This window comes from Pinus tabuliformis, chromosome Q (genome assembly GCF_031772625.1).
Source record: "Pinus tabuliformis cultivar Carrire ecotype Pingquan chromosome Q, CPIR1, whole genome shotgun sequence".
NCBI lineage: Eukaryota > Viridiplantae > Streptophyta > Pinopsida > Pinales > Pinaceae > Pinus > Pinus tabuliformis.
In genome coordinates this window covers 379,097,230-379,111,897 of record NC_142296.1, presented here as the reverse complement: position 1 = coordinate 379,111,897, position 14,668 = coordinate 379,097,230, and the positions used below count along the sequence as shown (strand labels likewise).

The following is a 14,668-nucleotide window of genomic DNA, read 5'->3' as shown; positions in this document are numbered from 1 at the left end:
ATTCCATGGGTATAGACGATAGTACAATCATGCCGACACACCTGAATATTTTTGGACAAGCACTTTCCGGTAAACCATACCATGGATAACCACCATGTACAATACATAAAACCATACCATGCTATGATATGCATCTGGACGGGGCATCTGAGATGTGACGCTCTGAGCAAGCATGTTACTCCATGTTAACCGAACAATTCAAATTCAAATTCAAAATTTGAATCGGTGAATTCACCCCACCAAATTCAAAGTTTGAACTGGTGAACCCGCCCCGCCCAAATTCAAAATTTGAGCATCGATAATTGCTATATCTCACATTTCAAGTCGTCTGGCATCATGGTTCAGGGCGGTCAAGAGACATATATCCGGAATTCCTTCCTGGGGCAGCGCATTACCTCCGGTGGAAGCCCCGACGAGAAGAAATTCAATGGCGTGGGCATAAGACTCATGGACAACGACAACGTTGTAACGGACGTTGTCATCTTTTCGGCAGTTGTGGGGATTGCAGTGACAGGTCAAGCCAATATCCTCACAAGAGTTCACTGTTATAACAAGGCCACAGGCTTCGAAGGAGTTGGAATCAAACTAAAGCTCGGTGGATTGACTCAGATGAGGAGCATCAGTTGTTATTTGGATTATACCGCCATTGTTGCAGAGGACATTGTGCAACTTGATATTACCAATAGTTTATTTATTGGGGATGCCAACGTGGTGCTGAAATCAACCCTTGCCAAGCACGCCAACATTATTAGCCTCCACATATTCCATAACCAAATATTCAAGAAATGAAAAGGCTTCCTGTTGTACCACTATAAAAGGTTCGTCGAAACGCTTCATCTCTGCTCAGCCGGTTAGAGCAGGACCACCATGGGAACTGCTTGCAGAACGAAGGTTGTGCTTCTAATGTTTCCTTAATTTGCTGAAATTCCTGTTGGAGGTTCTGAGTTTGTTCCTCTAATAGCTCTAGAAGTTGGAAAAACTCAACCAAAGGAGAGAATTTGAGATGCTCTTTGATGCGTAAAATCAAATCATAGATCTTCCTGTTGGTTTGATAAAGTTACACATTATTGGTATTGTGCGACGTCATCAAATCATAGATCTTCAAGCTGGTTTTATAACATTACACATGGTTGGTATTGTGCTACTTCGTGCCACCTATGATGCTCCTTGGAGAAGGGCATTCAAATATTTAAGCCATATACTCATAGTGGAACCCTTATCATTTTTGTTATTCTTTATTGCTTGGCGGTCTCTCTAGATCTGCTTAACAATAGGCTTTATTTTCATTACTACATCTTTTAGAGGCACCAATTCTTTCCTGCAGCGAACTGCAATGTCTATGCGATCCATGATCTGTTGCATTACTTTGTCGATACCCACACCAATAAAGTTAAGAAGCTTTTTAATTTGAAGTTAGCATCTAGCAGTGGGCACATCTAGTTTTGTTTTTCCTTCTTTTTAAAATCGTTTTGATCCTGAGCGTGAGAGATATTGATTTTGAAAAGTTATTCCATTTATAAATTAGGAGTAATATTTACAATGAGATTTATGTATAAATTAAATTTGAGTAGGAATTAGTTGTAGATAAAGACGTCCTCGTTGACGAGAGCAAGCAATCACAATCACTATTTAGAGTCAATTCCCATTGCCTTTGTGGAGGCTTTGGAAAATAACGTCTAACACACAAATCACAAAGCAGATCAAGTCGGTAATTATTTATATTATTTTGGTCTTTCAATGAATAACAATGCAAATTTTCTATGTATTTTCTGATTTCACGTTTGGAATAAGAGCCAACAAATTTAATTTTTAAAAAGATTTCAATTTTAATTTTGAATTCACCTTTAATTTCATTTCATTTTAAAATTTAAAGCTTTCAGATGGTTTCACGTTTGGAATGAATAATGGATGGACAATTGAATTTCTGAAAGCTTTCAATCTTAATTGACGAGGGAGAATGTTAAAAAGATTTTTAATTTGAAGTGAGCATCTTCTAACCTCACGAGAAAGAGTGGACACATCTCGTTTGGTTCTTCTACACCATTTGAAGCCTTAGCGTGAGGAATATCATTCCGTTTAGAAATTAGGGATAGCCCGAGGGTCGAGTTAATGTATACCATGATTATTATATATATTCTAAATTAGAAAAAGAAAAGGGTATACACATTTCCAAGTCATTTCCAATTTGCCCAATTTGTGATTTCAGATTTGAAGTCTACAATGATTATTAATACATATTCTGATTTAGAAAAAACAAAGTGTCAATGCATTTTAAGTCTTTTCCAATTTGTGATTTTTGAAAAATTATTCTCAGTGCCCGTCTTTTTTCCTTTCTCATTTGAAAAGGAATTATAATATACAAATGGATTTTAAAAAGTCATTCCATTTTCTTGTTAAATGAAATTTCTAGTCATGTTATTCCTTTCTTTTTTTTGAGATAAAAACATGGTATAAAATTAAGTTATTCTATTTTCTTGTTAAATGAAATTTTTGGCCATATTTTTCCCCTTTTTTTTCAAATAATAACATGGTATAAAATTGTATTGAGGTTAAGAGTTATTTAGTTATTTTTATTTTTAATTACATTTAATATAAAGAATTAAAATTAATGTTAAAAATTATTTAAAATTATTTATTTATTTTTAAATAAGAAGCATAGTTGAAAATTGTATTTAGATTAATGAGATATTTTGTTATTTTTAATTATGTTCAAAATAAGGAATAAGGAATGATAATTAATGGATATATTTCATGAATACCTATAATAATTATGTTATATATTTTAATATTTTATTAGAAATAAATATTCAATTGGGATTATCTTACATGCTTCACTAGAACTATTATTATTGTTAGTTTGATGAATATTGTTGTAATGACTTGATTTTGAAAAAGCACCCTTGAGCTAATATAGTTGTGGATTATTTCTTGGAAGCTCATAGACAACCAATTTCTACTCTCTCTTTTTAATGTCTTATTATAAATAATCAATAAATAATTTACTTAGTATTTAAGGCAACTGAGTTATGAATTAAAGTAAGTAAAGGTGTAGATTTAATTATATTAGATATCCACACTTCTTTCTCACACACACGCGCTCACGCACACACATATATCATTTTTTTTTTTAAATCTATATTAAATATGGAATGTAGAAAATTGTACACATATATATTAATTCTTCCATAATTATATGGATTTTGAATTCTTTTTAAATGATATTTTATAAGAAGTATAAGATAATTGTTTTTATTGCTGCAATAATTCCATTTAAATGAGGAATAAATACGTAAAAATTGTGGACAAGGAATACAATTGTGAGGCTAATTTCAAAAAGAAAAATGATTGTTTTTTATTTTTAAAATAATGAAATTAGAAAAAACCAAACCTTATATGTAAAGAATTGGTGCAACATTTAAAACTATTAACATAATGAATATTTATATTTTTTACCATGTAGAGCTCACTATGAAGTAAGTCAAAATATAATCTCTCAAGGTAATTATCTAGTAGCTCAAAACTTAATTTTTCGTTAAATTTATAAGAGAAACATTCATCATTGGATTTTTACATTAATAATTTTATGGCAAGAAAAACAAAATATAAATTAATATCTCTTTTACAAATTACAAATTTGTTATTTATATAAACACATATATGTATGCTTGTAATTTCACCAATTATGAATATTTGTAACATGTTGTATTAGTTCAATTATGAATATTTGTAACATGTTGTATTATTTTGTCTAGACAAAACATATTGAAGAAAAACATGTTGATTATGTTTTATGCATTCATAACATTAAAGGGGCCGACCTCCAAGCCCGCCTAGACCCCGACCTCTAACATCAAGGTGGGACTAGTGCCAAGGAGAATAGAGGGATTAGAATACCATTAAGAAATTTATTATTGTTGATTGGGAGAGCCGCCTAGACATCGTTGTTGAAGGACCAAAGCTCTAAGGCACCTCCTCGTGGTTCAAGATTCATCATAAACACCTGAGTGATTCTTCCCAAATCAAATAGGTTCATCAACCAGAAGCTTCCAGTGGTTTCTTCAGCCTCATAGGCATATCTTGCTCTCAAAAACTAATCACTAGCAAGCCTCCTGGGAGGCATTTCACTATGCAAAGAACTTCATCTCACTTTCAAGAGAAGAGAGCCCATTAGCAACAAGGTTCAATACTATTGTCAAAATGTCTATGGGTATATGTAAGATACGTTCATATATAGAACTTGTGCATGTACGAAAGATGTGCATATACGGAAGTCACATAAATTTTCTATATGTGCATCTTATGTATTGCATATCTTCCATATATGCACAACTTTTGTATATGTGCATATCTTTTGTATATGCACCTATACGGAAGAGGCACATATATATGGAATATATGCGCATATAGAGAAGAAACACATATACAAGTGATTCCACCTCCAGCTACCCATATTTCTCTTCAGATGCGGAATCTCTTTGCAGACAAATTTCATCTATTGCTATTGCTAAAATAGAAAGAAATTTACATCATATGGGTTTTGAAGACAGAGTAGGGAAATGGGCTGTTGGTGGAAAATACACTGAGCTTTACATGGAAAATCATGTGTTAGAGATGGGGATTTTTGTTCTACAGAGAAGCCTTTCATCCCTATAGATTATCAAGCTAATTTAAATTCAAACTCTCAAGCTTGGAAGGATTCCAAGAAGCCCAAGAAGCCAACTTCTCCAGGCAGGAAGCTCGCAAATTTTCTAAATTCGCTGTTTATGGCTGGCAGTACCAAGAAATTGAAGCTTTCATTATTTTCATCTGTAAGTGAGTCCAATTCATATGATTCTTCTGAGAAGAAACCCACCTCTGTTGACTCATCTTCTTCTTCAGTACAATCTAGGCCATGTTTGAGTAAAACATCTAGAGGATCGAAGAACAGTAGTGGGATGAGTCAAAGATCTGTGACTTTCTATCCAACAAGTGGAACTTTGGATGAGGAATCGGACCCATGTGGGGACAAGTATCTCCATAAGCCGAATCCTGTTAATAATCTACATACATATCCATCTACAGATGCATACAAGCTTTCACTGCTCAGCAAAGAATTGCAATTTCATATTCTTGAGGAGGACTGGCATGCAGCAGCAGCAAAGGACATAATTACTAAGTATCAAAAATCAAGGAGCATTATGGAAGTTGTGGTAATTAAGGGTCTTGACAAACAAGACGAAGAGGAGGAAGACGATGACGATGTCAGTTGTTCAAGTTCTGACCTGTTTGAGCTGGAGAATTTGGCAGAAATCGACATGAACATGAGCGTGTACCAAAAAGAGCTTCCTGTTTATGAGACTACTCATTTGGAGACCAATAAAGCCATTGCAAGGGGATTGATTGTTTGATGAAGAAATAGTGCTCTGTAATCCCTAATATAATAATCTTGACATTGGTAACGCAGTGTCTGGCAAAGTTGCAGGTTCTATGAAAATTTCAAATTTTTACAAACTCGCATGCATAAATTGCGTAAGCTTTGGTAAATAGAGGTTTTTAGTGACAACCATCGATTATACTCTGCACCCATTATGTATGATATGAATAAACAACATCTGCTTGTTGTTATTGGATGCCATTAAGCCATCTTAGCTCATGGAACTTGCCATAATCTTATGGCTAGTGTGATGGTAGGTTGCTTATTTCTAAACTGACAGCTGGTCTGGGGCAGGTTGCCCAGGATCTAATTTCTAAGTTGACAGTTGGTCTGAGGGCAGGTTGCTTATTTCTAAGTAGACACTAAAAGTGTCTGACAGGTGACTGTAGTTTGGCACAAGTAGACTCAGCCATTGTGGTTGTGTAATGCCATACAAACAATATTAGTGTGGCACAGGTAGACCCAGCCATTGTGGTTGTGTAATGCCATACAAGCAATATATATGCATGTAGTGCAGATATAGATATACAATGCTTCCTGTTCAGATATTTCACACTATATATCTTTGCTTATATAGTCAAATAATCGTTATATAGCTGGGTGCATATTGTTAGCAGGGTTGTCAAGGTTTTAGCATGACCATCTCTGGTCGAGACAGAAAACATAACTGGAAATCCAAGAAATAAAAAGAGCAATGATGCGCATCGTACCACTATATATATATATAAAATTATTTATGCTCTTATTATTCATTCTATTTCCCAAAAATCCTTCACAATAATCATCCATAGAATTTGCAATATAGAAAGTGAATACATTCTTATAAATCCCTGGACATCTTATTATTTTTGCAACCACCAAAAATTTACTAATAAATAGCAAGATTATTGATAAATGAGAGGTTTGAAAACATTAGAACTACTTTTACATTTTAAAATGTAACAAAAAAGGGTTAAAAAATGCTAGGTAAACTATTCCAGAAATCATTAATGGTATGAATGCAAAAGCAAAAGACATTATAGAAACATTATATAAGTCACTATAAACATGGAAACGTTAAAACAAGAAATTAATGCACAAATAAATGTAAACTCTTTAGGGTTTTTTATACCATTTGTTTTTTCATTATCATTATCAGTTGTAGTTTGATGAGCCCGTAGAGTGGTGACATAGAGTCATTTTTTTTTATCAGTTGATTGTATTCTAATTTTTTATTATTTTTATATTTTTCAAAGTAGTTTTTTCTTGGTTTGTTTTTCTACATCATTAAATGTATAATTACGATTATTCAAGATTACTACAAAGTTATCAAAGTCGATCTATTTGAAAGATATTTTTTTCGTTTGGAAAGAGGATGTGCAAAGGTTCTTCTTACACCTCTTCTTTATTAGTTTGTGATAGTTTTAATTCTCATTGCTAGGCCATATTCCAAATTTCTGTAGTAGGGATTTTCTTTGGAGGGATCCCTTCTAATGGGGCCATTATTTCATGATTTTCCTTAATTAGTGTAGGGGTTAACTTAGCCAAGAGGTTCTAACTTCTCGTTGTAATCGACAAAGCATTAAATAGTTTTCTTAAGAAAGTTTTCTTCATGATCCTATTTGTCATTTGATTTTGCTGGACTCCATAAATCTAGAAAGACATTGACACTATTCTTTATTTCCCCCATCACCATTTTCCCTTTTTCCATAAAAACCTAAAATATCTATAAAAAAATTCACTGAGGCTACCATTAACATGACACTCTTTTAACTAAGCCTTCCTTTAACACCACCTTTTGCTCTTTTAACTAAGCTTCCCTTGAGTCAAAGGAGAGCTAATCTAAAGTTCTAAAGTGAGAGAACAAAAGTTGTTGTCGTGACAATGGGTGATATTCCTAAAAGGTTTATATCATATTATGCATTATGTTATGGGGCTTTTTCATGCGTGTACAATTTGAGAGATAACAAACATCTTAGAAAAGCTTATATTTTTATTAAGTTTAACAACATGAAAATTAACTCAATTAACATACAAAAATAACATGAATCATAGAAAATGATTTATAATATTGTTAAACTTAATTATATAAAATGAATATCTATATCATTAATAACTTGGAAAAAATATGTAATGTTGTTAATTTTTAATAACATTAACAAAAACCAATATTGCTAGATCTAATAACATGGAAATAATGCATATAGTAAGTGTTAAAACTTCAAGTCCATAATATGGACTTTTCAAAATTTCAAGTGTTCAAATTAAGTAGGAAATCATAAATGATGCATAATTAAAAAATTTATTAAATTTATGAAATATTATGTAGAACAAACATATTTAGGCAAAAAAGGTCTAAGGTTAGTTGTAATATATCATGGTCAAGACCAAAAAAGATGTATTAAGGGAATTAAGTGAAGCTTGCAAAATCTCAGTGCATTATCGTGCATGTATTTATATGGTATGACTTTGGATGTTAAGATAATTATTTTGTCATGAAGATAAATGTTACGATAATTAAGACATTGAAATTATTGAAGTCAATCTTTATGATCCCAAGTCAAAGCTAACCACTAGATATTAAGAAAGAAACATATTTATCTTTGAGCACGTTATACAAAAGTCAACAACATAAGTGCCCTCATACAAGATGATTAAAATGTGTCCCAATAAATGAACATTGAATTGCCTATATTTATTAAAAATGACAAGCCATGCATAAGCCTTCACAAAAATATGAGTTTGAGAAGAACTACTAACCAAGTATATGCATTTTTCTTAAGCATCACTATGGCATTAACATAGATGGATATAATTATCTATTTACAAGTTTAGGGTGCATAACACTAATAAATTAGAAATTGTTAATATTTGTGGAAGATGAGGAGACAAGGAGACAAATCTAATTGATGTTGCAAAACTAACAAAATTTTAGTTATATAATGAACATGCACAATATATGAAAACTTCCCTTGTGGTTGATCACTCATTCATTTGATCATGAATTAATTAATTGATCACAAAAGCTATGGATTACTATGTAAACTTGTACTAGAACTCTGAAAAAGATACATTTCTATGCTTATGAATCAATTATATGAATTAAACTTAATTTATATTGAATATATAAATAATTATTTCATGGGAGGACAGGAGAATGTCAGGCAGGTTGGATCAAGTTGTGTAACATGTGTGAGGCTGAGAAATTATGAGTGTATATTCTAGCAGTTTCAGATTGTTATGGACAATGAATGATATTGTTTTGGAGTCATTGTCATTGGTAATGTGTATCCCTGTAATAACCTACGTTTGAGCTTTCAAGGATCTTGATTGCATAGTATCATAGATTGCATGGCTTTCTGGGACTCGAATGAAAAGTGGATTAATCATTCCAAGAGATTTAACAGATAGTTATCAGGTGTCCATGGAAGTTTAATCATCAATGTTTCTGAATGGATGATTCTCTGAATGCTAGGTATATGTATCTTTTATATGAAGACAAGGATTTTAGGATAATGAGCATGGCTTGTCGATATTAGTATATTATGAGTCTTCCACATTTATAGGTTGTATGTATTGTTAGAGATTTGGGGTTGAATAACAGACATAGGCTGGCACCCCTTTTGGTCATGTCTCTAGTGCTAGGACGAGTCATCTCACACATCTCTCTGGAATTCTCCTCTCCCTGGTACCAGAGATCTTACGTATATTTTTACTATTTCTCATTGCACTTTACATCCTCTATTTGATTATGGTACTACACTAGTGGACACCACTAGTTGTGTGTATGTCCATCTCTGTTTATAACATTCTATATTCTTTAACTATCCCTCATTCCACCTGGTCTATTTCCGGAAAGTGACGACTTTCTTCTCCGGTCTATTTCTCTTGGTGGGGATTTTGTGCATTTATTTCTAGCATGCGCCATTTTCTGTGGACGTTTGGTTGGCCTGTCTCGGACAGAGGACTCTGATCCCTTCGTAGAAAACCATGTAGATTCACAAGCTCATGAAATGTACTAAAGCATAGGACAAGAATCTACTTCTCATTTCAACCAGCGGAAGGCAATGGATCGATGAAAATAATATGAACAAGAAGAAGATAAATCAATGGCACATAACAGAAGATGTATCTGGGGAAATCCACTGCTCAAAACCCCGCTATCTGTATTGCTTATATCAGAAATATGAGTGAAGATACAAATCTTGTTCTCACTAGAACAATTCCGCACAAGTATGCTCAACTCTCTCAGCTCATAAGCTAGCTAGCTAATTTTGTAGCTTTCCAAGCCCCTAATCTATTGTGTAACTCATAGTATGAATAACACGCATTTACATGGAATTAATGCTTCCAAAACTACGCAATCCAAACATAAGTTATTCTTTGATTGCATGCATGATATTTACAACCTAGTAACTCACACAATTGATAGTACATTGTCCCTGCACTCTAGTCTCAACTGGGTCTTTCTCAAAATCGACATGCATGAGTTTCTGATAAGGGAATCTTCAGTTAACTAGAGTGACATTTCTGGATGCACTAGTGCACCAACGGAAAATATGCGCATATACGGAAATTGGGCATATACGGAAGATATGCGTATATCATCCGTATATACCTAAATTTCCTGTATGTGCATATCTTCCATATATGGATGTCGTTCATGTATCTACATCGTATATGCGCAAATTCCATATACAGAAATTCCGCATATACGGAAACTATGCGTGCATATCTTCCGTATATGCAAAGTTTCCGTATATGCGCAATTTCTGTATATGGAATTTGCGCATCTGCGACGTAGATACATGAACAACGTGCATATACGGAAGATATGCACATACAGGAAAGTTAGGGATATATGGAAGACATGCGCATATCTTCCGTATATGCCCAGTTTCCGTATATGTGGACATCTTCCGTATATGCACAGTTTCCGTATATGCGCAATTTCTGTATATTGAATTTGCACATATACGATGTAGATACATAAACAAAGATATGTACAAATTCAATATAATGGAGTTGCACATATACGGAAACTGTGCATATACGGAAGATGTGCGCATATACGGAAACTCGGCATATACAAAAGATATGCGCATATCTTCCGTATATCACCTAACTTTACTGTATGTGCACATCTTCCCTATATGCATGTCGTTCATGTATCTGCATCGCAGATGCGCAAATTCCATATACGGAAATTGTGCATATACGGAAGATATGCACATATCTTCCGTATATGCGTGCATATCTTCCGTATATGCACAGTTTCTGTATATGCGAAATTTCTGTATATGGAATTTGTGCATATGCGATGCAGATACATGAACGACGTGCATATACGGAAGATATGCACATACAGGAAAGTTAGGGATATACGGAAGATATGCGCATATCTTCCGTATATGCCCAGTTTCCGTATATGCGCACATCTTCCGTATATGCGCAATTGCTGTATATTGAATTTGTACATATCTTCGTTTATGTATCTGCATCGTATATGCAAAAATTCAATATACAGAAATTGCGATATACGGACACTGTGCATATACGGAAGATGTGCGCATATTTGGAAACTGGGCATATATGGAAGATATGCGCATGTCTTCCGCATATCCCTAACTTTCCTATACGTGCATGTCTTCCGTATATCCCTAACTTTCCTATATGTGCGTATCTTCTGTATATGCATGTCGTTCATGTATCTGCATCGCATATGCACAAATTCCATATACAGAAATTGCGTATATACGGAAACTGTGCATATACGGAAGATATGTGCAATTTCTGTATATTGAATATGCACGTATACGATGTCAATACATGAACGGCGTGCATATACAGAAGATATGCACATACAAGAAAGTTAGGGATATACGGAAGACATGCACATATCTTCCGTATATGCCCAGTTTCCGTATATGCGAACATCTTCCATATATGCACAGTTTTCGTGTATGCACAATTTCTGTATATTGAATTTGTACATGTCTTCATTTATGTATCTGCATCGTATATGCGCAAATTCAATATACAGAAATTGCGCATATACAGAATATATGCGCATGTCTTTCGTATATCCCTAAGTTTTCTGTATTTGCATATCTTCCATATATGCACGTCGTTCATGTATCTGTATCATAGATGCGCAAATTCCATATACAGAAATTATGCATATACGGAAACTGTGCATATACGGAAGATATGCGCATATACGGAAGATATGCGCATATACGGAAATTGTGCATATACGAAAGATATACGCATATCTTCCGTATATCCCTAACTTTCCTGTATGTGCATATCTTCTGTATATGCATGTTGTTTATGTATCTGTATCGTATATATACAAATTCCATATACAGAAATTGCACATATATGGAAACTGTGAATATACGGAAGATGTGCGCATATACGGAAACTGGGCATATACGGAAGATATGCGCATGTCTTCCTTTCCTGTATGTGCATATCTTCCGTATATGCACATCGTTCATGTATCTGCATCGTAAATGCACAAATTCAATATACAGAAATTGCGCATATACGGAAACTGTGCATATACAGAAGATATGCGCATATACGAAAAATATGCACATACAGGAAAGTTAGGGATATACGGAAGATATGCGCATATCTTCCGTATATGCATGTCGTTCATGTATCTGCATCGTATATGCGCAAATTCAATATACAGAAATTGCGCATATATGGAAACTGTGCATATACGAAATTGTGCATATATGGAAGATATGCACATGTCTTCCGTATATGCCCAGTTTTCTGTATGTGCATATCTTCTGTATATCCATGTCGTTCATGTATCTGCATTGCAGATGCGAAAATTCTATATATAGAAATTGCACATATACGGAAACTGGGCATATATGGAAAATACGCATATCTTCCGTATATGCACAGATTTCGTATATGCGCAATTTCTGTATATGGAATTTGCGCATCTGTGATGCAGATACATGAACGACGTGCATATATGAAAGATATGCACATACAGGAAAGTTAGGGATATACGGAAGACTTGCGCATATCTTCCGTATATGCCTAGCTTCCGTATATGCGCACATTTCCCGTGTATGCACAGTTTCCGTATATGTGCAATTTTTGTATATGGAATTTGCACATATACGATGCAGATATATAAACGACGTGCATATATGGAAGACATCCACATACAAGAAAGTTAGGGATATACGAAAGATATGTGCATATGTTCTGTATATGCCTAATTTCCGTATAAGCACATATCTTCCGTATATGCGCAATTTCTGTATATGGAATTTGCGCATATACGATGCTGATACATGAACAACGTGCATATACGAAAGATATGCACATACAGGAAAGTTAGGGATATACGGAAGACATGCGCATATCTTCCATATATGAGCAATTTCCGTATATGCACAGTTTTCATATATGCGCAATTTCTATATATTGAATTTGCGCATATATGATACAGATACATAAACGACGTACATATATGGAAGATATGCACATACAGGAAAGTTAGGGATATATGGAAGATATGCGCATATTTTCCGTATATGCCCAATTTCCGTATATACACAGTTTCTGTATATGCGCAATTTTTGTATATGGAATTTGCGCATCTACGATGCAGATACATGAACAACGTGCATATACAGAAGATATGCACATACAGGAAAGTTAGAGATATACGGAAGGCATGCGCATATCTTCCGTATATGCGCATAACTTTCGTATATGCACAGTTTCCCTATGTGCGCAATTTCTGTATATTGAATTTGCGCATATAGGATGAAGAAGCATAAACAACGTACATATACAGAAGATATGCACATACAGGAAAGTTAGGGATATACGGAAGCTATGCACATATCTTCCGTATTTGCCCAGTTTCCGTATATGTGCACATCTTCCGTATATGTGCACATCTTCCGTATATGCACATAGTTTCCATATATGCGCAATTTATGTATATGAAATTTGTGCATCTACGTTGCAGATACATGAACTACATGCATATACGGAAGATGTGAACATACAAGAAAGTTAGGGATATACGAAAGACATGCGCATATGTTCCGTATATGCCCACTTTTCGTATATCCGCGCATCTTTCGTATATGCACAGTTTCTGTATATGTGCAATTTCTCTATATAGAATCTGCGCATCTACGATGCAGATACATGAATGACGTGCATATATGGAAGATATGCACATACAAGAAAGTTAGGGATATATGGAAGGCATGAGCATATCTTCCGTATATGCCATGTTTCCCTATATGCGCACATGTTCCGTATATGCACAGTTTCGGTATATGCACAATTTCTGTAGATGGAATTTGTACATATCTTCATTTATGTATCTGCATCATATATGCGCAAATTCCATATACAGGAATTGTGCATATACGGAAATTGTGCATATATTGAAATTGGGCATATACGGAAGATATGTGCATATCTTCTGCATATCTTTAACTTTCTTGTATGTGCATGTCTTCTGTATATGCATGTCGTTTATGTATTTGCATCGTATATGCGCAAATTCCATATACAGAAATTGTGCATATACGAAAATTGTGTGCATATCTTCCGTACATGCACAATTTCCATATAAGCGCAATTCTGTATATGGACTGCCCTTTAACTCAAAAACCCTCTCCGACCTCTGGACTGGATTCATCTGAGGCAAATGGATTTACCAAAGTAGCAAATCGTAGGAAATCCCTCAAGAAACAGGCCTAAAACTCCAACATGCAATATACCAGCTGCTCCAAGCCCTCTACAAGCAACAGCTTTGAAGTCATAGCTAACCAAACTGACCCAAGCTTGGATTCTCCCACTCCACCCGAGATAGAGTTGATGAAAGATAAACACTTGAAGCAGGCAGATCCCACAGAATATAAGAGGGCTCAATGGCCCAGGGAAAAATCGAATCCTTAAAAACATGATAAAGCAATAAAAACCTCAAATCATTTTCTTGCAAGAGACCAAATGCAATTCAAGTGCACTAGATAGATTTGCAGCAAAAGTATGGCCAAGAAGCTTCAATGTTGTAGTGGATGCTGATGGGGCTTTTGGAGGTCTGGCAATTGTCTGGGACTCCCGAGCAATCAAGCTAGACAATATCCATGCAAGTAGGAATTTCCTATAAGCAACCTTTCACATCATCGGGACAAATTGTGCATATACGGAAGATATGCGCATATACGAAAATTGTGCATATACAGAAGATATGCGCATATCTTTCGCATATCT

The 14,668-nt window shown here is 34.5% G+C and overlaps 1 protein-coding gene and 1 pseudogene across 1 annotated transcript; both read left to right on the top strand.

Annotated features, from left to right (window-relative positions):
• The first annotated feature begins 336 nt into the window (after positions 1–336).
• Positions 337–789, top strand: LOC149219759 (polygalacturonase QRT3 pseudogene; annotated as a pseudogene).
• A 3,408-nt stretch (positions 790–4,197) lies between these two features.
• LOC149219758 (protein BIG GRAIN 1-like B) lies at positions 4,198–5,402 on the top strand. Its single transcript, XM_089386909.1, has 2 exons — positions 4,198–4,207; positions 4,633–5,402. The coding sequence occupies exons 1-2, from the start codon at positions 4,198–4,200 to the stop codon at positions 5,385–5,387; spliced, it is 765 nt and encodes a 254-aa protein (XP_089243035.1). The 3' UTR covers positions 5,388–5,402.
• The last annotated feature ends 9,266 nt before the right edge of the window (positions 5,403–14,668 follow it).